Source organism: Manis pentadactyla, chromosome 14 (genome assembly GCF_030020395.1).
Source record: "Manis pentadactyla isolate mManPen7 chromosome 14, mManPen7.hap1, whole genome shotgun sequence".
NCBI lineage: Eukaryota > Metazoa > Chordata > Mammalia > Pholidota > Manidae > Manis > Manis pentadactyla.
In genome coordinates, this window is record NC_080032.1 from 60,251,015 (window position 1) to 60,277,710 (window position 26,696).

The 26,696-nt window shown below is 52.3% G+C and overlaps 1 protein-coding gene and 1 long non-coding RNA gene across 5 annotated transcripts in view; one reads left to right on the forward strand and one right to left on the reverse strand.

The window, feature by feature from the left end:
• The window catches only part of IQSEC3 (IQ motif and Sec7 domain ArfGEF 3), a 103,440-nt gene that overhangs the window by 13,714 nt on the left and 63,030 nt on the right, over positions 1-26,696 (reverse strand). For all 4 annotated transcript variants that reach the window (XM_036907959.2, XM_036907956.2, XM_057492448.1 and 1 more), the window contains 6 exons: positions 24,365-25,476; positions 21,779-21,940; positions 8,068-8,190; positions 7,458-7,624; positions 1,944-2,083; positions 658-783 (listed from right to left, as the gene is read on the reverse strand). In XM_036907959.2, the coding sequence (XP_036763854.2) occupies positions 658-783; positions 1,944-2,083; positions 7,458-7,624; positions 8,068-8,190; positions 21,779-21,940; positions 24,365-25,470 (1,824 nt within the window). In that variant the 5' untranslated portion in view covers positions 25,471-25,476. The remainder of the gene's footprint in view (positions 1-657; positions 784-1,943; positions 2,084-7,457; positions 7,625-8,067; positions 8,191-21,778; positions 21,941-24,364; positions 25,477-26,696) is intronic.
• Positions 22,380-25,977, forward strand: LOC130680860 (uncharacterized). The gene is made up of 3 exons (XR_008993892.1): positions 22,380-22,539; positions 25,099-25,192; positions 25,324-25,977. It is a non-coding gene; the product is annotated as an uncharacterized LOC130680860 (long non-coding RNA).

The window sequence follows — 26,696 nt, forward strand, 5'->3', positions numbered from 1 at the left end:
CTCATTGTGAAATGCGTACCTATTTTCAAAGAGCAAAGAATGAGTATCCCACAGATGCATGTATGCACATATGCTCTCACACACATGCTCACACATATGCCCACCTGCGTACTCTCTCACACATCTGCACACAAACTCACCCAAATACTTACATGTGCACACAGTGCTTGCACACACACATACCCTCACAATACACATGTGCTCACACATGCACCCACACACGTATACAGAGGCTCACCCATACCTACAAGGGTGCACACAGTGTTCATACACACTCACACACATGCTCACTCTCACACGTGCACACACACACACACACTCTCCAGCAACCCCCAGGCCCAGGGACAGCCATGCCCCACTCAGGCCCACTGTCCCTTGCAGGCTGTGGGACATGAAGTACATCTCTGCCCCGCCCCTGCGCCTGCTTCCTGTGACCTGGGAAGGCAGATGATCTGGGATCTAGTGCATTTCCACCATGACTGTGGACCATGGACAGATAATGAGCCTATGCCTCAGCTCCAAAACTTACAAAGCAGGAATGATCGTATGTGCCTGAGCTGCCTCGCGCCCTGCAGTGTGAAGGTGCTGTGAGAGGGGTGAGCCCGTGCTCAGTCACAGCTCTGGGGTGAAGTCTGGGCCCCTGCCCAGACCACTCACCACCAGCAGGTCGTTGAAGAGGAATACCTCCCTCTGATGCGCCGCCTGCTTCTGCAGTTTGTTCACATCCGTCACCTCAAAGAGCCGGCTGCAGCAGACAAGGCGGCGGTGGGGCACCGACAGCACCTGGGGAGAGGGGTGCTCAGCGAGGCCCCAAGCTCACATCCTCCCCACCCCCAGCTCCACTTTCCAGAAGAGCAGCTGGAGACCCAGGGTCCTATTGCAGGACCTACACCTGACCCTAAACCTCCTCTGTCCTTCAAAGCAGGTCATTACAAAGCAGGGGACTCTCTGCCCTTCACTGTCTTAGGGAGCAAGGCTGGAGGACAGGGGCTTACTGTGCTGGAGGGTATGAGGAGACAGGGAGGAAACTGAGAGGAGTTTCCAGATGCTTCCAGTCCAGTTGCTGTCAACCCTTTTCATTCCAAGACCTTCCTGAGGGCACCCTACGTCTCAGGCTGCAGCCTGCCGGACGGCCCCTCCACACCGTCCTCTACTGCATGCTCAAACTCAAGTGTGCAGGGGAAAGGGCATTACAGGAGCCCCTTGAATTTGCCCCCAGGGTGCCTGCAGTCCAGACAGAGGCTAAGGCCTCAGCAAGAAGTGCTCTGGGCAGAAAAGGGCCGTCGCTGCACAGACAGAGCAGAGAGTCCACAGCAGAGCCTCGGATGACATCCCCAAACTGCTCTCTGAGCCATTAGGGAGGAGGAAATGCAGACAGATACCAGAACCTGCTCTTCACCCTTTATCTATGTGGTATCAAAAGCCTCTGCTGACATACAAGTTGAGTAGTAAACTATAGGAATGCTCATCTTGAAAATCATTGCAAACTTGGAACATGTTGCCTGCGACATGGGTCACAACTAAGGGGCACCCCAGGGGTTTGAGACACCCCGTCCAGAGCCTGCTTTGGCCTATTTGCTGTCTTGTACTCAGTAGGACCATCTGAGAAGCCCACGATCCCTCTCATTCAAAACCTCCCATCTGGCATCCAGATGCTTCCACCCTGGTCCTGTGGGCAGTCTTTCCTGACATCTCCCTTCAGTCTCTCCTGCTGCGGGAGCTGGTAGAAAGAGGCAATGAGGAGATCAGGCCAGGGGTGCAGTGCACAGCACAGAGGAGGCACTCAGAAACTAGGAAGTGAGCAAACAATGGCCAAGCATTTTGAAAGGGAAGGAGGAGAAGGGAGATGTCAGGAAGGAAGGGAAGGAGGCAGGCGTTGCAGTCGGCAGCCCCACAATAGGGACTGGCCAACGGGTGGGGGCGGCTCAGCAGGGGGCACTTACCGTCTTCATGCCCACAATGGACTTCTCCACCTTGGTGACGTATGTGACATGGTCCTCATTGGACTTGAGCTCCCTCTGCTGTATCCTTTCATAGATGCCTACCACCAGCTCCCTGGGGATGTCGGCTCCGTCATCCACGCCTACGAAGAGCAGGAAGGGGAAGCACAGAGGTGGTGGAGGGGAGCATCAGAGGTGGGAGCCTCTACAACACTCATGCTCCTAAAGGGTGCCTGGATTTTGCCCTGCCCCTGTTCCCAAGCCTTCAAAGGCTGTCTCCCCACACACATTAAATTAAGGACAAGCTCCTTGGCCAGGCACCAGCAGTCCTGTAACACGGCCCCAGTGTCATCTCATCTCCTGCTGTTCCATAACCAGAAACTCCCAGGCCTCGCCCCTCATCTGCACATTCCAGCCTTCGTGTCCCAGTGAGGCGCCTTTGCCTCTGCCATCCTCTCATCCTCCACATATTTGTCTATCCAGCCCCATCCCACCAGGACAGCAGCTTGAAGATGTTCTGTCTTGTCCCCCTCTCAGGCCCTCCCTCCCCTCCAGTAGGGAGCGGAGTCCCAGTGATTAGTTGCTGAATGGGTGACAAGGTTTTCTGCACTGGAAGCGCATGGGGGAGTCAGACATAAGTGAGGAGGAGCAGGCAGCCCCCAGCACCATGCAGGCGAGGAGACCTCTGCCCAAGCGGTGCTCCATGGCAGTGATCAAACTTTGGCAACAGGGAGTGCCAGCAGCAAACATACCAACACAAACACACCTTTGTTGGGAGGTAGAAACAGAGGCAATAAAAAAGTTTCTTCTACTTTCTCTGGATTTTTCTTTAATGACCATATGCTTCTTTTATAAGAGGAGAAAACTAAAAAATAAAGCAACTTGGGCAAGCATCCTCAAGGGAGTTTTCCCAAATTCTGAGAGGACCTTACACTTTCTATGAGTAACTCTGTATTGACCTCATTTCTCCCTCCTCTGAGCTTGGCTCTTAAGCTTGGGCAAATGAGCCATGCAGCACCCTCAGGGGCCTGAAAGAAATTGGGATTGGGCAAGAAAGAACAGGGATCAAGACTGAATACACAGAGGCTCCCAGTTAAATATAGCAGGATGCATACCTCTGCTCCTTCTGAATATCCTGGTAAAAAGGAGTTTTTTAAAAAAGAGGCATACACCCACAAAGACAAGGAGAACTGGGGGAGGGGCAAGGCACCTGGAAAGGAGATGAATAAATGGATGGATTAGCAAACCTGAGGAAGTAGAAACTGAACAAAGCAGAGAGGTTAGAAGCCACTCAACATACCACAGAACCACCAAAGAGCTCTGGCACTGGGGGCAATAAGCATCCTTGAACGTGCGGGTGAAGGTGGGCTGGAAACCGGAAAATAGGTTGACAATCATTCTCAGAAGCATTTAGACTTCTCTGTCCCTTCCCCCATTCCAGCAGAAGACTGAGGGTTGATCCTCGGACAAGGATGAATCAGGAACTCTGAGCTGGGGGACCCCAAGCCCAGTCAAAGGTGGGGGTCTGTGCTGAAAACTGGGGATGGCATTGCAGTCTGTGTGTTAAGAGACCACCTCAACCTATTTACCCACAAAGATCTCAGAATGTTGGCAGCTAGACTCAGACCCTCTGGGTAATAGAATGGACATCTCTATTCTGGGGAGTCAACCAGCACAAGAGAAAATGTCTAAAGATACTGCAGTAGGGGTCCCCTAGTGAAACAGCTCGATGAAATCAGCACCAGTCAGCCTACCTATGAGAAAGCCCATCAGTCAGCAACCCCCACTCATACTCAGTTTTTCATACTCAGTTTTTAATCAGCCTCTTAGTGGCTTACTCTTTTTTTTTTTTTAACCTTTTTATTTTTATTTTATTTTATTTTATTTTGTAGATAATTATTTTTTATTGAAGGGTAGTTGACACACAGTATTACATTACATTAGTTTCAGGTGTACAACATAGTGATTCAACATTTATATACATGATAATTCTAGGTACCAGCTATCACCATACCAAGTTGTTACAATATTTTGACTATATTCCTTATGCTATACATTACATCCCGGTTACTTATTTATTTTACAATTGGAAGTGTGTATATATATATATATATATATTTTTTTTTTGTGAGGGCATCTCTCATATTTATTGATCAAATGGTTGTTAACAACGATAAATTCTGTATAGGGGAGTCAATGCTCAATGCACAATCATTAATCCACCCCAAGCCTAATTTTCGTCAGTCTCCAATCTTCTGAGTTAGCGGCTTACTCTTAAATAGGAACAACCAACTATACATGGAAAATCTGCAACATGAAAGAGAAAAAAATATGGAAAAAACAGAAAAGGAAACAGAATAAACAGAGGTAAGCAGGGAGAAATGGAAACAAATGACACCCTATCATGAATATCTTCAGAGATATACAGATGACATCGCATCTATAAAACAAGACTAGAATGCTATAAAAGGGGAACATTTAGAGACCAAGAAAGAGTTATGGAAAACAAAAAATATAACAGCAGAAGTGAAAAAGTAGGAGAAAAGAAAAGCTAAGAAACATCTTCAAGAAAATCAAACAAGACGACAAAGATGGTAGATAGAAAACTATAAAAATTAGGAGCTCAAACTAGGAGATCTAACCTCTGAATAGTAGGAGTTTCAGAAAAAGAGTACAGAGAAAATGGAGGGCAAAATGATAAGAAAAACAATATTTAAGACAAACTCCCACAATTGGAGGACATGTGTTTCCGGGCTGAAGGACGGTACGGCACCTAGCACGACGGATGAAGAGAGAACCACAGCCACAAAACACCAATCCAACGCGGTAACTGCGCCCCCATGTGCACCACAGCACGATTTGCAATGACCAAGATAGCAATGCAAACTAAGTGTCCATCAGTGGATGAATGGACAAAGAAGAGGTGGTACATATACACAGTGGAATATTACTCAGCCATATAAAGAATGATCTCTTGCCATCTTCAACAACATGGGTGGACCTAGCATTATTATGCCAAGTGAAATAAGTCAGACAGAGAAAGAAAAAATACCATATGATTTCACTTACATGTGGAATCTAAAAAAGAAAACAAGTGAACAAACAAAATCCCTCAAACAGACTCATAGATACAGGAAACACTATGGATTCCTAGAGTGGGGGAGGAGTTGGGGTGAGTGGAACAGGTGAAGGGGATTAAGAGGTACAAGTCATGGGGTTGTATAATGCACAGCATAGGGAATCTCATCATTAATAGTGTAATAACTTTGTATGGTGATGGATGGAACTAGACTTCTCATGTGGCTCATTTCGTAATGTGTAAAAATACTGAATCACTATGACATATACCTGAAGTGAATAGGATATTGTAAATCTATACTTCAATTAAAAAAGAATCATAACAAGGTACACCAACATGAAATTCAGAGCACAAAGGACAAAGAGAAGAACTTACACATTTTCAGAGAGAGAGAAAAAATAACATGCAAAAGGTCAGGAGCTGGACTGGCAGTGCAGCATTGTAAGCTAAAAGACAGTGGAGCAATGCCTTCAAAATTCCAAGTTCAATATTTCCAATCTGGAATTCTATTCCCAGCCACATTCCCAATCAAGAGTGAAAATAGAAGAACATATATTCAGACATGCAAATTCTCAAAAAGTTTGTCTCCAGTGTACCTTTTCTCTGGAAGTGAACTGAAAATGAAGAAACTATGAAATCTAGGAAGCAAGCAGTCAGCCAGGGGCAAGGTGAATGGGATCCCTGATGGTGGTGGAGATCCCAGGACAACAGCTGGGAAGCTGGCCCAGCAACCTGGGGGCAGGACTAGAGGCTCCCGGAGAGACAGCTGCAAGAAGCTGAAACCCATGGAGGGCCTCCAGGGGCCCAACACACTGAGAAGACCTTGACACCTAGGGTGGAAAGTTTGGAGTGGCAGTTACACTGAGGGCTACGCAGTGGAAAAAGAATGCAAGTATTCACTCCAAGAAAAGAAACAGAATGGATTTGTTTTGTGATCATTGTATGCTTCAAGACTCAGCTTTGGATGGTGTTTACCTAGTCTTAGTAACATAAACGACTGATGTCACAAAAATGATGCCACAGGTATCCTGAGAGCATGGGGCTTCAGGGTAGTTTTAGTGGACTGGGCTGGGGAAGGTGGATGAAAGAGCTAAATCCTGATATTGTGCAGAGGTAAATTCCTATGGTCTGAACGTTTGTGTTCCCTGCCCCACAAATTCATATGTTGAAATCCAAACCCTAAAGATGATGGTATTAGGAAGGGGGCCTTTAGAAGGTGCTTAAGTCGTGAGGATGGAGCTCTCACAAGTGGGATTATTGCACTTAGACCCTACTGAGCTCCCTGGCCCCTTCCACCAGGGCCAGAGACACAGACAGATGTCAGCTCGAACCAAGAAACAGGCTACCACCTGACAATGAATCTACCAGTGCCCTGAATTTGGACTTTCTGGCCTCTAGAACTGAGAAATAAATGTCTGTTGTTTATAAACTGCCCAATCTGTGGTATTTTGTTACAGCAACCTCCCTGGATGAAGACATATTAATAGAGAATACTTAAAAACCTAAAAACAAATAGCAGTAAAAAAAAAAAGACACAAAAGTATATACACTGTATAATCTTGTTTGTATGAAGTTCAGGAGCTGGCATAGCTCATGAGTGGTGACAGAAGGTTAGAAGAGTCGGTACTCCTGGGCAGGGCACGAGAGAATGTTCTGGGGATGGAAATGATGAACGTCTAAATCTTGGTGTGATCACATAGGTGTATAGGAGTATAAACCTTCACAGGCTCTGATTTACACATCTTGCAGTATATATTTTATAATAATTTAAAAGAGGAATAGCCAAAGAAAAGCAGCAGAAGCATGTTACTTAGTAATATAGAGGAAACGCAGTAAACAGCAAAAAAGTTGAAGGTGGTTGCCTCTGAGGAAGGAGAGTGGAGAGAGGGACTAATGTTTTTATAGTAAGCCTTATAGAATTGTTTGACTTTATTAAATTATGCTTATGTATGACTTTGATTTGTAAAGCGCTCAAAAGGAAAAAAAATCAGTTGAGCACATATCACACCTGTCCATTCTGTCCTGTTCCCTGTCAGGTGGGGGACTATATCCATCAGAAAAGGCTGGCAACGGCGCTATCTGCAAGGCTCACTGACATGGACCCAAGCCGCAGAAGCCCCCATGAGTTGTGAGGAGGTAAGGGCTGGTATCACCTGGGAACCGACTATGGTGCCAGGGACCTGAGGTCAATCAACAGAGCCGTGCCATGGAGGGCCAGGGGCCCTGGGTGCTTGGTGTGGGGCAACAGCAGTGGCTCCTAGAAACTCCCCAGATGCCCGCATGCAGGGAACTTCCCCAGGCCGCTCTGTGTGGCCAGGCCTGGAGAGCAGCAGCTGGCGCCCTCGGCCACTGGGGTGATGATCGGCTCAGACGCACAGAACCAGCCCTGATCAGAACGGGGCCTGAGCAGAGGCCCCGCCTCCTCTGCCCCCTCTCACCTCGCAGGTTTCGGATAAAGTCCTCTAGCATCATCTTCCGGTCAGGCTTTATGTTGGGGCTGTACATGTCCGTGTTGAGCAGGATGATGGCGAAGGCCAGGATGAAGATGGTGTCGGGGTTGTGGAACTGCTGCACCACCTCGGGGTTGCACATGCAGTACCGCTGGCTGTGGGGGACACAGCGCGTGCTGAAGGCCTGGCCAGCCTCCCCGCGCCCCAGCACTCTGAGGGCTGTAGGTCCGAGGAGGTGCCCCCTCAGCCTGTGGATGATGGCCTCCCCAAAGCCTGGCCCTCTGCCCCACTGAAGGGACAGAGCAGGTGTCACCCCCCCACACCCGGATCAGACTCGCTGTTGCTGGGGCTGAGTGAGTGCGCACAGTCCGTGGCTGGGCTGCTCCAGCTGGGAGCTCCCTGGGGCTCCTGTCCCTTCTCTTCCCGTTCCTCTTTTCTGTCCAGCCCACACCTCCTGCCTCACCAGGGGACTTGTCCCCAGCACCTGACTGTCCCCCAGCCTCCCAGCACTCCACTTCCCGCATGGGGCACCCTCCCTGTGCCCAGGCCTGTGTTTGAAGGCTGTGTGAGGGGAGCGGGGCTGTGGGAGGGGTCCGACCTGAAGGCTTCTATGAGCCGCTCCACCTTCTGGGCTTCGCCCTGCACGCGGATGTGCGCCTGGAACTTCCGCAGGGCCTCGTCCAGCTCCATGCTGGAGAAGTCCATCTCATCCACCACGCAGCTGAAGGCAGTTGGGGGGGTGGTCATGAGAGGTTGGCCCCTAGGCCTCCCCCAACTGATTGCAGCCGAGGAAGGAGTCACAGCCCACCCAAGGTGGGTGGGAGAAGGGGTTCGGTCCCTGTGACCCGGCAGGAGGACACTGGCGCCCACCTCCCAGGTCCAATTCACCCCCAGGGGGCTCCTTTTAGTCACCTGAGAGGATTCTCTTTTTCCCTCTAGGGCAAGAGCCCTGTCGCTGGCTGTGGTCTCCGTTTCCGAGCCAAGCACCCGAGGCCCAGAGCGGCTAGGGGGTGGGCCAAGGCCATGGGGCTGCAGACCTCCCGCCTCCAAATCCCTCATCCCTCCCATGCAACCTCAGAGCAAACTGAGGTTTAACATGCAAATGATAAAACACACTCTTCAGCTCCTGCCCGTTAGGAGCCTGTGTCCTCCATGTGGTGCCCAGCAGACTGAACTCTCTGCCCACTCCTCCCAGGCCCCTCCCAGTTCTCCTGGTGACCCAGGACAGGAGCAAGCCCACGTTCCCATCAAGAAGCCCCCAGCTCACAGAGGAAGTCATGGCCTCCCAAGAGTAAATGACAAATTGGTTTAATGTTGGAGGGAATAGCCTAACAAACATGGTCAGACTCTGGGCCTTGGCCTACCACAAAATTTCTTGTGACTTTGGGTCACAAATTCACCTCTTGGACTCTCAGGTTCTTCTTCTGAGAAGGGGGGAGGTCAGAGTCCTGCTCCTCAAGGGCCCTTCCACCTCTGAATGTCCCCTTCAGTTCATGGGCGGCACGTGCTAGTCGTCCCCACTGGACAGTCTCATTCCTCTACATAGGCTGCTCCTTCCACAGGGTCTTGGGCCAGGAGCCACCCTGCCCCCACCTCACCCAGCTTCACCCTCCTTTGGGTGCCCTGTCCCAGTGTTATGAGCAGAGAGGCTGGAATCTGGGCCCTGCAAAGCCCAGCAAAGACCTCAAGTTGCTGAGAATCGTAGGAGCTCACACGTGACAACACCGCTCTTGGAGCTACCCTCTCCCCTTTCTGCACCCATGCTCCGTTCCACCTCCCCTCTCCAGGTCAGTACACCCAGTCCACACCCCCAGAGGACTCTACCACAGCATCGTGACGGGCATCGCGCCTGGTCACGGCTGCCTACTGGCCCACAGAGGGTGAGGCGTGCCCGCGGCTCAGTGCCCAGCACACCAGTGGACTCAGGAAACGTTCTCTGAGTGGAGTGGATGTGTGAGCAGAGGGTTGAGCTCTGAGCAGGACCCATTTCCTCCATGGTCCCAGCTCCCATGCTAAGCCCACTGCCCAGAAGACTCAAAGGTCCCCACTCAACCCTGGCTCTCTTGCCAGTTTCTAGGAGAAAGCAAGGGAGACAGCCACACAGTGGGGGTCGGGGCCTGGGGGCCCATGAGACTCTGCCTCCCTGACTCGTTTCAGGGGAACAGGGAGGAGAGACCGTTACCTGGGACCCCTTGAGAAGGAAGGGCTGCAGAGGTCCTCTTCCTCCCCTCTCCCCATCCCTATGGGTGGGCAGAGGGCAGCCTTCTCTCAGGCTTGTCTGCCTGAGTGGTGGGCGGGAAAGGGTGGGGCTGGGGGTGGAGGCGAGCTTTTGGCCCAAGTATGGGACCTGGTGATGTCAGTCTGGACCTTGGGGAGGGGCAGGTGGGCAGTCAAGGCCTCCAGGTCCGGCCCCGTGGGAGGCCACTCTGATTCCTAGGCAGCTCCTGTCAGTACCCACTAAGCCCTCCTCAGCGGGCATGTGGACTCTGAGGGTAGCACTGTGGGGCCATCTGAGTGCCCCCAGCCTACCGGTGTCAGGAGATATGAGTTGAGCATGACTGAGTCACACAGCGGTGGTGGACAGAGGCAGCAAACCAGTGCAGTCATGCCCATGGGGAACAGGAGCTCCAGCCAGGACACAAGGAGTGGGAGGGAGGAGATGGTGACAGGCAGGGAGGACACAGAGAGGATAAGGAGAGAGAGGTGAAGAGGGAGAGACAGAGAAACACAAGAGATGAAGCAAGAGGAAGATGTGCAGACTGAGCAGGGTGGGCCTGCGCCTGGAGCAGGGGGCAGCCACCTGGCATCCTCTCATCCCAGCCCCCAGCCCCCAACTCCTGCAAGCCTTCCTGCTCCCGTGCAATGGGCCCTAGCCTGGCTCACCAGCCCTGATGGAGATGCTTGTCTCCCTGGAGGACCCCAGGATGACCCCTGGTTGCCTGATCTGGCATCCAGCTGCTGCCCAGGACTTGCCCCATCAGTCCGTCTACCCGAGCCTGTTCCTGGCACCCTGTATGCCTCATCTGCATCCCTTCCAGAGCCTCTGTCCATGCACGCTCTGCCCCAACGCTCACACCACACTGATGGGCTGGTGCTGGGAGGCCCGAGCACTGTGGGGAGGCAGCAGAGAGAGAGGGAGGCAGTGAGCAGCAGGGAGAGGGCAGATCTGCTCAGCCAAGCACAATGGCCTAGTTTCCAGCCCTTCGCAGGTGACACGTAGCCTGATCACTCGCTCGAGGCTGTGGCTAAAAGCTCCAGTAATGAGCCTGGAGCCTGAGAGTCAAGGACTGGGACGGGAGACTCAGACAGGCGGAAATGCCAGCCCACAGAATGGGGGGTACTGAATAGATCAGGCTAGGCCTTGGGGTTGGGGAGGGCTTCATAGGAGGACACCTGGCCCATGGGGCTGGAGAGTCTCTACATCCCACATCTTCGAGGACCAAGGCAGCTTGTTAAAATAGATTCTTGAACCTACCCAGATCTGGGATTAGACTGCTGGGAGGCCAGGGCTGGGAGTCAGTATTCTCCACAAGCTCTCCAGGCAATTCTTAGCAACTGGAAACCAATGGCTGAGCTGTGTGCCGGGATAAGTAGGAGGGGATTTGGTCCAGGTGGAGGAGGTTTTCAATATGTCCAGCAACTCATGGGCCCCTGGGCAGCAGCTCTTGGGAGAACATGTGTCCCTGGCTCTCAGGGGCTGCTTCTGCAGTGGTGCTGAGGAAGGGGGTTGATGGAGGCCGAGACAGAAGACACCCTCCCCAACACACGCATTTCCTGCCTTCCTGCTTCAACTACCACCTGGCACATCACTGCTGGGTGGGCAGGCGGTGTCCTAGGGTTCTCAAAAGCTAGGGAAAATCTCAACATTTCTGCAAAACCCCCAGTGGCAGGGAGGAAACTGTGCTGAGTGGTGGAGAGGCACTAGTGCCCCTGGAGATTTGGGCGTGGGGGAAGTGACCTCTCAGGACTCCCTCCACTCTGCCACTCTCTGACAGGGCCCCAGAAGTGGGGAGCGGCCACAACTGGCAGGCAGCAGGCTCCCAGCAGCAGGAGGGGGCAGCACCACTGCTGGTTGGCGCTTCTGCCCCTCCCCCCAGGGAACCACTCAGTGCCTTCCCAGCAGGGCCTGGCCGGGCTGCCGCTGTGCTCTCTGCAGCAGGCCTGCTCCAGTGGACCTGCACCCCAGGGGTGACCATCAGCCTGGAATCACGCTGTCCTAGAGGCTCCCCACGATCCTTCGCTCACTCCCTAGTCTGAACTGCAGCCTGCTCGTGACCTCCTCCCCCTCTCTCCTCATCTGGCACCCTTTCCCATCGCTGCTCTTATTTTGCAGTATCTACCGGGAATCCTTGTGGGAGGAGATCACTGAGAGTTTCCAGATCCACCCCTGCTGCCTCCACCCAGGACTGTCAACAACCATCTCTCCTCTTTGATCATCTTTAAGGTGAAACATATCACATTTTTCTGACTGGTCTTTGCTGGGGCACAACTGCCCTATTTTACAGAAAGCAAAACTGAGACAAAGGCACCTGCCCCAGGCACCCCCAGTGAGAGAGAACTGGTTTTCTGCCTCCTGCTTGTGGGGCCTTTTACCCCTCTGGGCCTACTCCACTTCAACAGGGTCCTAAAGCCAGGGGGGAGCTCCCTCTAGACCCCCATCCGCTGAATATCTCAGTGCTTCCCTAAGTGTGCGATGACTTCTCCTTCTCAATCCGAAGCAGTACCAACCGTTGCCCAGGTTTTTATTACATATGAGGGAACTGAAGCTCGCAAGAGTGCCAGCCCTGTGGGGGACTCTGGAGCCAGCAAGCCTGCTCCTTTCCCCACGGTGGCTGGTGCTAGACTGTCTCTCCCTGGGCCGTGCGTACCCAGATGCTGATGGAGCCTGTGAGGGGCCAAGAGGGGCCAACTGGACACAGCCATAGGGTCACGTGTGAGGAGCCCCGCCTGTGGGCAATCAGCACAGAGGCTGTGTGGCCATCCCACAGTGTCAGAGCTGGCTTGGGCACCCACAGCCCCCTAGGGAACCAATTCCTCCCTTCTACTGTCCCCTTTCACCTCTCTGCTGCTTTCTCTGACCCTGCTTATGGCTTTTGTTCCTTCCTTCCCCACCTCCCTCCCTCCCAACAAACATGCATTGAGAGCCTACCATGTGCAAGGCACTGTGCTAGGGACCTGGAGTGCACACTGATGACACAAACACAGACCCTGTTCTGGTGACAGACACAAACATACACAGAGCCAAAAAAATTATTCCTTGTAATTGTGAAGAGTCTTCCATAGGCAAAGGACAAGGTTCCATGAGAGGACAAAGGATATACTTTTGGGAAGGCTTCTTTGGGGACATGACATTTGAGCAGAGACCTGGAAGAATAGTAGGAGCTGAACAAGAGAAGGGAGGGTGGGGGAGAGCTTTCAGGCAGAGCTGGGAGCATAAGCAAAGGCCCTGTGGTAGGAAGGCACTCAAAAAGGCAGAATAGAGAGTGGCGGGCTGTGGGACTAGGCAGGTGGGCAGGGGCTTGCCCAGTCAGAGCCCCTGAGCCATGGAAGGACTGGGGGTTTGCCCTGAATGCAGTGGGAACAGCCAAAGGGCACAACCAGAGGAGGGATATGATCCAGTCTGTTTCAAGAATATTTCTTTGGCTGCTGGAGGGGAATGAATGGAAAAGGAGGGGCAGGGAACAAGAACAAAGCGGGGGCCTGGTCAGCGTGCCACTGCAGAGCTCCGAGTGAAGGATGATGGCACTTGGGCTAAGGTGGAAATGGACTGTGTGGGTGCTCTGAGACCCACCCCAGAGGAAGGACTGGTAGGACTGGGTGCCAGGGGGAACGTGGGAGTGAGGAATGGAAAGTCAACCATGAGCCCCAGAGCTCCAGCCCAAGCACCCAGGGGCCTGGTGGCCTGCTCCTAGGATGAGCCCATGACAGGGTGGGCATCCGTGCTGGGTGAGCGAAGGAGACTGCAATTCTGGACACATTGTGTTGGTGATGTTCCTCATAAGATACCAATTTAGCATCTACTAAGTTATTCTCATTTGCACCCAAATCAGATCTTTTCTGTTCTACAAACTGAAACCCTGCCTTGACACTTCTTTGCTTTCTAGCCTCTACTGCCTTTCTTTACTCCTCTTTGGAGCCAGACTTCTAGAAGTGTCCCTGCCCTGCTGTCTCCACTTCCTCAATCCCATTCACTTTTGAACCCGCTCTGCCTTCCCTCAAAACATCTCCCGTCAAGGCCACACTGGTCGCCACGTTGCCAAGTCCAGTGGCTCTAACCTGCCTCATCGCACCAGCCGCTTGGCCACCACCGTGGCTCACCACTCCCTTCTGGGAACATCGCTATGTCTTGCTCCCTTCGCACCCTTTGCTCTCTGAAGGCGCCCCTCCTCCATCCCAGGCCTCCTCTGCCTCCTCCTCCTCCACCCGTCCCCCGGGCCCCCTCCTCCTTCCTAACACCCTTCCTGGTGGCTTTGCCCATTCCAATGGCTCTGAAAGTTGACTGCACACCACCAACTCTTAAGTATTTGTCTCTTGTGACAAATTCACTCTATCATTAGTCACTAACTAGTTAATCTTTTTGGTTGACCTAGATTGTTTATAAAAGCCCACCCTAAGTCATGGGGCTGCTGGGCGTGGAGGGCTTGTGCAGACATCAACGCATTTGGAAGTTTACCGACATGCTTCTGAGTTGTAGCTGTTGAATTCATCTGGGTCCTCAGCTCTGAATGTCCGTCACTGGGCATGTTCACAAGACCGTAGGTTGTGCTCGCCTCTTGCAGGGAAGTCAGGTTGCAAATATTTTATGTTTTACTCAATATTTAATATTTTAATGTGTTCTCAGTAAATATTTGACAATGTCTGGTTTGAGGAAATCTTCAAATGAAATGTCCCCAAACCCAGCATCTATCGTCCTCCCTGCCCAAACTGAAAAGGTATGTGTTTATTTGGTATAATCTGCACAAATCCCTCTCGTGGGCCTGAAGCACAAACATATTTTTCTGCAAAGACTCAGTATCCTGACCTCTTGGATGCTAAGGGACTGCCCACTGTGACTTGCCACCTCTGTTCTCCTGCCACAGCAGTCACCAGGCCCTGCTGCCTCTCCATGCGTTTGGCCCACCTGTTTCTGCCCTCCCCACGGCCACTGCTGAGGTTAAGGCTTCATCATTTCTCACCACTACTCTGACTGTGGTAGACTCCTAACCAGCCTGTGTGCCTCCAAACCATCTTCCAGAACAATCCTTCTAGGACACCCAATTGGTCCTGTCATTTACTCTTCTGCTTGTATTTTTTCAAGGGCTTCCCACATCCCGAGTATGAAACCCAGGTTCCTTGGCAAAGCAAGCCAGGCCCGCTTAGCTTCCCAGCCTCTCCTGCCCCTACACGTACCAGCTGTCCCCCCTGCAGTCTCCTCCGAAGCCTCCGTGATTTTGCAGGTCTCTGTCTAGCTATCAGTCTGCAGGTGTCTTTCTTAACCTCCACCATCCCCTGGACATGCTTTCTGCCTACCACTGAAGTTGAATCCTGTGACGTGACATTTACCTTCCTGCCTGCCCATGAGGCTACAAGCTCCCTGAGGCAGGGGCTCTTTTCCTCTCCGTACCTCTGGCGTATATATGAATTTAAGTGTTCTGGGGATGAATGAGTGAGTGACAAACTATGTGGATGAATGAGACCCTGAGCGCGAGGGCAGCTGGGGAAGAGGCTTAGTGGCTGCCGCCTTCGGAAACTCTGCCTGGTGGCCTAGGATTCTCAGCCTGCTTTGCCAAGATCCTCTGGAGCTGACCCTGAGACCAGGGCAATGACCACATGGATTCCAGACTACAGGCAGTGAGGCAGTGTGCGGGGCACATGCTTCCCTCCTCTTTCAGCTGCAGATGCAAGTGGACGGGTGACGAGGACTAGGCCAAACTGGTGCTGGTCAGACTGCTTCCAGCAAAGCATGTCTGGCCCTGCCTGGGGAAGTGCCACCGGTGGTGAGGAATCAGGGTGGTACAGCTTCTGCTCAGGCTGCCATCCCCTGCAGGTTTCTGCAGGGGCAGTGGCAAGGACCCCGGAAGGGCTGGGGAAGCATCAGCACAGATGTTCCCTGCATCTGTATGAACAGGTACAGTCTTGCATAAAACTGCTTGCTCACACCGATCTGTGCATGGAATCAGCTTGTGTTGCAGGGAAATGAAGCATTGCACATGACTGAGATCAAGATGCATTTCGTCATCTCAACTTTTTTTTCCCTCCAATAGCAAGACAGTGTCTGGCAGACAAAGGAACTGGTTGGGAGCTGAAGATAGGTAATGATAGCAGCAGGGATATTTAATTGGCCAGAAGAGACAGCAGAGATCTGGAAGGTGAGATGCAGGCAGAGGCCAGGGAAGAGGTGTGTGTGCTGCATGCACGGAGCTGGTGCTCCAGGGAGACTGAGCCCAGGTTTCAGGATTAGGATGAAAGGAAACCTCCCACTGCCACGGGATGTAGGAACCCTGGTTTTATTTCTGCAGTTCTTGGCTCATACAATTCAATTAAAAATATCCCCATCCGCCAGAGAGCTATTTTTGTTAGTCAGAACTCATAACGTGCCCAACAAAGGTCAAGGCTTTTTGGAAAAGTGCAGTGTGGCTAAGAAAATAGAGCAGCAGGAAGATGACGCAGGAGGCCCTGCCAGTGTTCCTGGTGACGACATGTGGGCAAAGAAAATCTCATCTTTGGGAGCCTCCAAAGAGATGGCTGCAGTCATATTGTGAAGACTCAGGAACCAGAAGAACCAAGTTCAAACTACCCAGATTAGGAGGCAACATGGATGCTGGAGGTGATCTTCCTTTCACAGCACACCTATCCACCAGTGGTTCTCAAACTTGAGCGTCAGAATCACCTAGCAGGCTTATTAACATGGAGACTGCTGCCCCCAGAGTTCTGACTCGGTGGTCTGGGGTGCAGCCTGAGGACTGGTATTGCCAACAATATCAGGTTCCCCAGTGATGCTGCTCTTCTGGGGACCACAGTTTGAGAACCGCTGCTCTGTGGCAATAACTGGGTGAAATGGGCAGCAGCCAGACTTCTTGGGTCTAAATCTCATTTCCACTATTTAGCTGCTCCATTCAAGTCCCTTAGCTGTGCCTCCCTTTCCCTGTCTGCAGGATGCAGCTAACACCTGTAACACCTGATGGGCACGGTGACTATGAGTTTTAAAAGAGACAATGTATGTAAAGTTCCTGGTATGTAACAGAGATTAATAAATGGCAGGTTTTGTTATGTACCTGGAGACCGAGTCTGAGTTGACATCCCAGGTGAGTAAGTGGATTTGAAGTTCCCTCTAGCATAGACTAAAATCCTTTGCCTTATCACTAATTAACTCTGCTTGAAATTATACCATTAGATATTCATCCATTGACTCTTTAAAATATACATCTACCAGAGAGGGGAAACAGAACCTAGCTCAGACCTCTTGAGATTCATGAATCAGTTTCTCAGCTCTGCTTTCTTTTCAGATGAGAGGGTCAGAGCATAGCAAATAAAGGTGAGTCAAGGGATGGGACAGGATCTGATTCTGTTCAACTTCTCTGCTACTGGCCAGGGGAATAGTCATTTCTTCTCTCTGAACTTCAGTTCCTGCCTGGGACAAATGAGAAGGCTGGATGTGCTGAACGTGCAAGGGATCTTCCAGAGCCACAGTTCATAGCCTGCTGACAAGGACTAAAGGCATTCAGACCATGCTTTTCTTGGGATGAAGTGCAAAGCTGTAGGGTTAACAGCTCCGGTGATGGAACCATTCTGCCTGGCTTCAGATCTCAGCCGTTGATTGGCTCTGTGACCCAGGGCAAGCTGGAGGGGGAGCGGAGAGGTGAGAGGTCAAGGCCATAAACCTACAGACACCACTTACAGAAGACACCCCTTCCTTCTGTTCTTCTCGGTGGTGAGTCTCAAGTTCTCAAAGTGATGGAAACAGCTCCAAAGTGCCCCAGGCCTCCTTCCACATACCTCCAGACCTAGAAGGCCAGCCTAGGCCCCAGCCTGCCCTCCCCTTCCTCGTGTAATTCCTCAGGATTAAGATAACCATCTAGAGGTTCTACACACACGATGGGCAGGACGTTCTCAAATAATTTCTACCTAGCCATGAAAGACTGGAGCCTTCCAGCCTGTTGAGTATGACAAACAATCTGTCTTTATTTTGGAATGTCCCCTAAGAAGAACTAATCTGTTACACTCTGGCCAATACATTTCCATGGAAATGAAATAATAAAATCTGGCTAAAATGTCAAACTCTAATACCTAACAAAGAATGGAGTAGACACAGTGAGAGAAGGAGCAGCTAGGAACTCAACCCCAAAACTGCCCTTCATGCACTTCTGCACATGTGAGGACACCCATGCTCTCCTTGTGTGCGTGATTCACATCGGAAGCAATCACGGGGCCAGGACACCAATTGCTCACAGCCAGCAGTGATCCCCCATCCGCGGGCCTTCAAACTTGCTGAAGCGGACATTTCAGAAGGGAAATAAAACAGAGCCAAATTTCCCAGCCATGTGAGGCCTGAGAGGGAGAAGCTTCTAGCTCCAAAGGATGCTAAGCTGGCTGCTGTGTGGCTCCTGCCAGCAGACCACCACTACCCTTCTCTCCTTAGCCCTGGAGAGGACTTTGCAGGGTACAGGATGGTCCCTAAATGGGCTCCCCTTCATTCCGCGGCAAGTTCTTGTTGTCTGGGGAGCACACTTGATCCCAAACCAGACCTAAGGTGTCTGAGGCTCCCCTGTGTTGGCGGTGGGGTGTGGGGCCTTAATGCCTTGTGTTTTCAAGTGGGAAAGGCAATAATAGAAATAGCTAACATTTTAAAAGAACTCACTAAGCATCAGGTGTGAGTTAAGCACTTTGTATGCATTTGACAGATTTATTCATATTATCCCCATTTGACAAATGAGAAAACTGAGGCTGGTTTCTCCTTAAAAAACAACAGCCCTTCCCAGGCAAACACTGGAATGGACATGGCCCTGTGAGCTCCGAATGCCTTCTGTTATTATTTGGTAAAGCCTGGTTGAATACATTCCTTCTTGGGATGTGTCTTTTATGGAAACAGGATACAAAGGGGTGGAGAGGTCATCTTCCAGGAGCACGGAAGGCTGGATTCTAGAGGCAAATGTCATTGCATCTACTACTCTCTGACATAGGTCGGCAGCTGAGGCAGGTTCTGCTAGGGCCCCTTCCCTTCCTTTCCCCTAGCGGCCCAGGTCAGGGGTCCTGTCCCTCCAACCAGAGGCTTTCAGCCTCTCCCCTTTCTGTCTTGCTGCATCTTGGAGAGGGCTGTGGCTTGAGCTGTCTCAGTCTCCAAGGGGATGGGTGAATTATGTCCTTTTATTTGGCAAACAGCTTTGTACAGAACGGATGCGATATGCTGAATATCACCAGGCGGGGGCAGGGAAGCTGTGTAGAATCCCAATGAAGTCTCCCAGGCCTGGGCAAAATGGCACTGGGTGACTGTTATTGTGTGTTTTCCCTGGTGGGAGTAAGGAAGAGGCAGCAGTTCTGAATGGCTCTGGGGTAGCTGGCTGGAGCTGAGAAACACCAAAGCGCCATGCCTCTGACTCCCTGGCAAGTGCCTGCCTCTTTTTGATACTCCATCTTCTCCTGGCACTTGGCAGGAGACAACCCAGGCAGTCAGCAAACCACTGATTTGGGGGAGGGGGCTCCTTTTTGTGGAGCTGTTATGTGCAGAGGTCAAGGGTGCCAGGGCCCCAGAGCCCAGGGCCTGTGTGGCTGCAGAATACAGCATGAGGGGCCCAGACGTTCACTGGGGCAGAGCTGGGCTCAGCTTGACCCTCCGCAAACAGAGAAAGCCTGCTATTGGCTTCTTGGCACCTCGCCTCCCTCACCATACTCTTCTCATCTCTGCCATTGACACCAGGCTCTGCAAGTTCCTGGGGCCATGAGTCATGTCTATTCAACTCCCATCCCACATACACACACAGGATGCCCAGCTCAGCCCCATCCCAACACACAGTAGGCACTCATTGTTTGCTGAATGAATGGTGAAGGATCACCTTGTTCTCCCCTGGCCTCTGGCACCCCACCACTGCCCTGGAGCCTGAGGGATACCCGGGGAAGCTCTGGCAGGATGACAAAGCATGGCCTCGAGGTTTAGGGCAAATGGTTCTGTGTGATGCCAGGGCGCTACACATGCACTAAAGACTGGGAAAGATGACCCTTCCACAGGATTCAGAGGGACCTTTGAGATGGCACAGCCCAGCCCTCTCGCTTTACCGGTGAGGAAACTGAGGCCTGCAGAAGTGACCTACCCCCCCAACACGACCTCCTATCCCAAGCCCGATCCCCCCTCAGCAGCTTCCAGTCCTCTGCCCAGCTCCCCTCCCAGCACAGGCAGAAGCGCTGGTCTGGTTGGAGTCTCCTGCCCACACACGCAGTCTCCCGGGGAGGATGGCAATTAGTTTTCATTGTGCTGCTCAGCACAGCCTGGGCTGGAGGAAAGCCACGCATTCCCAGCACTCCAGGCCAGTGGGGGCCTGGCAGGTTAGAATCCCAGGGCCAGGCCACATGGGGACTTGGGAAGGCAGAAAACAAAAAACAGCCAGTTAGGACCTCTGAGTGACACAGTCACCCCTGCAGAGAAACAAAGCAGGGTCCCCCAGTGGGGAGGGGCAGAGTGAAATGATAGGGTACAGCCTCCTTCCTAAGGCAGAGGCCAGAGAGACACCCAGGTGGGGGGAAAACAGGGCAAGGCAGGAAACAGAAAGAACTTGATCTTTCTTCTCTATCCTGTCCACAGGGCATCGCCTCAGGGCACCCGCGCAGCCAGGGTGTGCAAAAGGAGAGGAGCCAGAGGGAGGGGGGGAGATGGGGGTGGGGGTGCGGGACAGGGGGATGAAAGGGAAACCCTGCACATTCATCAGTTTCCTCGGACCATCTTTACCACCAGTTCCCAGAGGGACAGCTGATTCCCCAAGGCCAACCAGAGTCAGAGGCAGGAACTGGGGCCCGGCAACTAGAGGCCATTGAGGGGATTTCAGGGTCCCTCAGATAGTCCAAGTCCCTCCTCTTCTGACTATGCTCAGTTAGGCAACTACCCTAACAGTGAAAGTACGACTGTCACAGGGATTCTAGAGGGCACCGGTTTGGCCCTGGCAATCCAACCCCTCCACTCTACAGGCATGGAGATCGAAAGACACAGCACCATGACTGCTCCATAAATAGAAGCCAGCTCTCGAGTCCCACCCCAGGACACTGACAATCTTGCTAGTCAGGCCTTGTGACTCTCATGCTTCCAAACTCTTGAGCAGGAGCCACCTGCCCCTCTCTAGCAGGCCCTTGCTGCTCCCCCAGGACTCCAGGGGAAACACTGCCGCTGACTGTACCCAAGGAGAAAGTGGGGAGAGAAGTGGGTCGCCTCCGTACAGGATGGTGAACCTTCAAGAAGGAAGTGAGCTCAGGGGGCCTAGTGAAAAAGAGAAGGTGCATGGGGAGCAGCAGGGGCCTGAAGCAGGCTTTTAGGGGCCTCGCCTTCTCTGCCAGGGGAGGGGTGGCTCCAAATCCCTGCTCCTCAGCCCCGAGGAACACCACCCCTGCCCTACAGCTCCAGAGGGGGAGCAAGTATTGACTCTTGCCCGTCTGCACCCCCAAACCGACAGAGCTGAGCACTAGCAAATGCAGTGGCCTCCCCTCATCTCTTGAACTTCAAAACAATTTTCTCTGATTGTTGTGATCTTGGAGGTCACTTTGTCTTCATGGAATCATTGCATTTTCTTGCTCTAAATACCCTCAGTCTAACCCCTTCTTTTTTCGGCCTTTTGTTTGCCCCCGCCTATACAGAAATGAGCCTGTGAGGGGAACAAGCACGCGCTCTGGCAGAGGAGGGGCTTGGGGGTCGGGCAGGGGACAGCCACCAGAGGTGGGCTGAGGGGCCTGTTCCCTAGGTGGAGATGGCCCCAGCGCTGGCTCAGCCCGCCTCCTTTCCAGGCTCCATCTCTGTCCCAGAGGGTAGCAAGGAGGGAGGACTTTTTGTCTCCTTGGACCTTTCCAGAACCCCAGGGCCTCCAGGGATGCTCTGCGCAGAGTGCTCAATCCTGAATGACTTTGAAGTGGGGAAACAGACTATGATTGGCTAAAGACTTGGGCCCTAGGGCCAATCAAGAAGCTGCTGGAGCTGGAGCAGGGATTTCTGGGAAATGGCCCAGCTTTCCGAGGTTGTGCTTCCTGCCCTGAGCCCTTCCTTGTTACCTGCTACATCCAGCACCCGGGGTATCGTGGGCTGGTGGCAGGGCCGGGGGTCGGGGGCCGGGCGCATGGCCCGAGGGAGGGGCACTCACTCTAGCACGTCGCGGTTGAACTGCTTCTTGCTGTTGCCCAGGAACTCTCCGATCATCTGCCGGCTGAGGCCCTTCCGCTGCAACAGGAAGTGGGCCACTCCGATGGGGGTATCAGGGATGAAGCCTCGCGAGATCAGGAACTGGATACCCTTGTCTGGGTTTCTGCAAGCAGGGAGAAGGGTTACAGTGAGCCCAAGCCATCCACTTTCTTCGCCCCATCCTTCCAGTCCACGAAAGTGCCCTAGGAAGAATTCCCTGGAAATGCAAGATCCCTTCCACGCCTGAGGGTTCCCCATCGGAAGCACCTCTCCCCAAACCCCCACTGTTTGGAATCTCCGCACACAGTAGAGAAGATAGTGTGGGGCAGGAAGGGCCAAGGAGCAGTCTGGCCAAGCAGAGTGAACTCCAGAGCAGGGGGAGAGGCGTCCCGTCTGTCTACCCGCCTTCTTCCCACTGGGTCTTAGCCTGAGGTCTCTCCAAGGCCCGCCAAGAAGGCCCTTCCTCCCTGACTGTATCCTGTTATATAAGCAAGGTAGGTGCCTTGAAATTACACACCCTGGATTCAGGAGGGAGGGGAAATAGAGGTGAGCTCTCCCACCACACCCTGTTCTCTGTTCTTGGTGGACACTTGAATCCTGCTCAGCATTTACTCTCTCAGGCTCGATGGGTGGGTGTGGGTGCTGTGTCTTAAGGCAAAGATGCTCACAGTATGGTCTGCAACTCCATTCTGCTCCCTGAACTGCATCTTACTGGTCCAGAAGGTAAGTACAGAAATAGAGGGGAAGCATTTAGAACCTTTTATAGCACTTTGACATTTTCAGGACAACCAAGCATGAGATTGTTTTTCTAAAGAGTCATTTTTATTGTATTTTACAAAATATCAGTCCACACATACTGGGTAAAAACCCAAACTGGTTCTTCACTATGGAGAGTTTGAGAACACCTCTCTTGAAGGATCTGAGTATGTGTGAGCATTCGTGTGCAGGCAGCAGTGATGCTTTGGAAAAGGGTAGGGGCTGTGCTCACCAGGGTGGCAGCCTGATGAAGAAAGAGCAGTGAATTTGGAGCCAGACAGATCTGGCTTCACCTGTCTGCCGCTTACCAGCTGTTTCAGTGTGTAGCTTACCCATTTCCTTTTCTGTAAATGGCATAATGCTATCTTCAGATACTGTTAGGAAGTCTGCAGATATTTCATGTAAGGTGAGCTCTGAACAGTAGTTATTCTCCCTAGCATATGAACTTCTTGGGACCAGGGGACGTATCTTTTACCTTTGTGGTCTGGCACTCAATAACTAACAGTCAAGTAAATAAATGAAGGTACATTTGCAACAACATGGATGGAGCTGGAGGACATTATGCTCAGTGAAATAAGCCAGGCGGAGAAAGACAAGTGCCAAATGATTTCCCTCATTTGTGGAATATAACAACGAAGCAAAACTGAGGAACAAAATAGCAGCAGACTCACAGACTCCACGAAGGGACTAGTGGTTACCAAAGGGGAGGGGTGAGGGAGGGCAGGTGGGGAGGGAGGGAGAAGGGGATTGAGGGATATTATGATTGGCACACATGCTGTGGTGGATCACGGGGAAAACAGTGTAGCACAGAGAAGGCACATAGTGGATCTCTGGCAACTTGCTGCACTGATGGACAGTGACTGCATTGGGGTATGGATGGGGACTTGATAACATGGGTAAATATAGTAACCACATTGTTTTTTCATGTGAAACCTTCATAAGAGTGTATATCAATAATACCTTAATAAAAATTTAAAAAATAAAAATGAAAATAAATGAAAGTACAAGTGGGCAGGAGGGTGTTGTTTCCTGGCTCAGTGCTAAGAAGGAAGGAGTAGGTGGAGGGAGGAGATGAGTGGCTCATGCCCTTGAGACCTCCGTGCAAGTGGCATGTGTTACCTCTGCTTGCTACTGGCTGTAAGGTGAGGTCCGGTTGGCGGCTCTGGCTGTGGGCTCTGAGCTATGGCAGCCATTCATTTCTTTATTTCCATTCCCCTATTCTCTTGCCACTCCACCTCTGCTTGCTTCCCACTCTTTTCCCCGTCTCTTTCCCCCTTCATCTCAGTCCCTCTCCTGCTCTCTTCCTGCATTCCCCATGCAAGTTCTCTCTCTCTCCCTTACCCAGGCCCTTATCTACCTTTCCTCATTGTTCTGTCCTGTCATCAACCCCATGAGCTAACGCTGGTCCCCTCACTTCATATCTTACCGAAATGGTCTCTGCTCAGTCCTCATACTACCTGTACGCTTATTTACTTGATACTGCATTTTCTTGTAAATTCCCTCACTTTTCAAACCCTAGCTTCATCTTAATCAGTAGTAGTGGTGAAGCATAGGCTTGATGTGGTGTTTTGTTCCTAATGCTTAAGATCAATTCATAACAATTAAAAATAAAATGTGCATTCCTGTGCAGAATCTCAAGGAGTAGGGACTGCACAAATGCCTCCTAGTTGGGCACTGGGATGATGTGGTAAGTTACCTGGCACCCTGCTCATCTGTAATACAGGTTACCCCTCTTCCCTGCCTCCCGGGACCTCCCCAGGACTCCCTGGGCTCCAGAACTGTGCTCACTTACATGTTGAACAGGTTCAGGCCGATGCGGTAGAGCCTTTTGCGCAGGGTGTCTGTGGAGAGTGTGGGCGACTTGCAGCTGGCAGGGTTCTCGCAGTGGTAGCGGGGCAGGCTCAGGATCATGGCCTGCAGGGCCTCCTTGGAGGTCGCGGCTGGTTCTTCCGAGGCCGACTTGGCGAACATGCTGCTGCTGCTCAGCTGCTCCAAGTTGTCGCTGGCCTCAGCTTCGGCCCCTTTCCCCGCCTTCCCTGCCCTCTCCGCCTCCTCTGTTTCTGTAGTAGCCCCAGCCTCCTCCACCACCGGGTCTGCACCTCCAGGCATGGTGGCTTGCAGGGCTCTGCCGGCTCCGGCCTTGGCGCACGTGCTCTGGGCAGGTGCATCCCTCTGACCTGCGTCCGGGGCCACTGGGGCCTCTTGACCCCGGACCCCGCTCTGCTCACCTTTGTCCACAGCAGACTTGGCCGCCGCCTGGACAGTCTGTGCGCCCAGGCAGTTGGCCACCGACAGAGCTGTGGAGGAGGAGACGGAGATGTTCTGGTTGGCAATCTGCACGGTGACATCCCGGAAAGCCATCATGAGGGTGCTGCTGTGGCCCTGGGGGAGGCCGGCACCCTCGGCGGCCTCTTCCCCAGCCCGCGGGCGGGCACTCTCGGGCTCCCGCAGCTCGGCTTCCAGGCCCAGGGCCCCCGTGCCCGCATGCAGGGCCTGGTGGATCTGGTAAGCACCACTCTCCTGCAGGGAGCACATGGTCTTGAGGCTCCACGTGCTGAGGGCATCGTCGATGGACTTGGCCAGCGATTGCACCTGCTCAGTGAAGGAGTCCTCCAGCTCGGTGAGCGTGCCCGCGAAGGTGGGCGGCAGGGAAGGCGAGCGCACCAGCGGCAGCCCCATGAGGCCGTAGCCTTCCATGAGCGCCTTCTCGGCCGCCAGGCTCTCAGCCGTGGGTACCCGCACCTTGCGCAGGGAGATGCGGCGGGGCAGGCGGCTCTCCAGCAATGAGTTGCGGATCTTCTCGAAGTTCTTGCTGAGCTGGTACTGGCGGAAGGCGGTTTGGATAGTGCGAGCGGCGCGCCGGGACACGAGGTGGCCACCGTACTTGTGTTCTAGCATTTCAATCTGCAGCAAGGACAGGGGGACAAAGAGAGCAGTTACAGAAGGGCAGCCCTTCCAAAAGCTAGGCCTGGTGGCTATCCATCAGTGCAGTTACCTGGATACTACCCTTTGGCGAGGCCCAGGAATGCACACCTGGGGCCCTGGAAACTCCTGCCAGAGATAACAGATCCTTGCCAAGACTCCTAGTGGTGCAGGTATGTGACTGGATTCTGGGGACTGGTGATGTCCCGGTGGCAGGGGACAGAGGTATTGTTTATGGTAGTTAGATATTGCTGCTGGGATGGTGATGTTCACATCACAGATGCATACAGAAGTATTTATGGATGAGGTGCATGCTCTCTTAAATTTATATTAAAATACTCCTTCCAGAAAAGTGGAAGGGCTGGATGAAACAATATTACTAAAAATCACTGGAGCTGGGTGATGATTATATGGCAGTTTAGTACACTGTTCCTTCTCCTTGTGTGTACACTTAAAATAATAAAAAATGAAACAGAAATGCTTAAAAGACATTGCTGCTACTGCTGTGCATGGGCTTGCTTTCTCCACACTTGTGTCACTGCACTGGGGTGGTTTGTGTCCCTGGAAGCATCATAAGGGTTAGGACCTAGGTTTGATCATCTCTGTGTTGTCCCCACTAGCAGCTCAAGGGCTGGCACATGGTAGATGCTCAATAAATACGAATTCAGTAAAAAGACAGATGTATGATGGGAGGATGGATGAATGTTTCAAGAGTGGGAGTTTTCCCGCTACCATGCTCCACAATTTGAATCACCTCTGTTCTCAATGGTGGGAGCTGTACTTCCAGGGCAGGGCCTGGCAGGGCTGGCTGGTGGGGGTGTGCCACCTTATCACGGCAGGGCTGTGCCCAGGAAAGCTTCTGACAAGGGGCCAGTTTGTCTCCAGGCCCTTATGTCACCTCCTGCCAGTTCTGTCCCCTTCGATGGTCTTCTCTCCCTCTCAGGCTGCTATGCCCTCACTTTTTCCCCTTTAGCAAAACCTCTCAGGGAAGAACTAGAAGGATGTTCCCCCTGAGATGTGAATGGCCAATAACATTTAAATAAGAGATAAGGCCTATGTTAAAGAGATAGTCATATTAGTAGCATTGTGGACTGTGATGCGTCCTTTGGAAAGTTCGAGAATTGAGAAAGGACTCCTAGGCCCTGAATGACATCCTGTTCAAGGCCACATGCCCACTTACACATACGTGTCACGCTGGAACT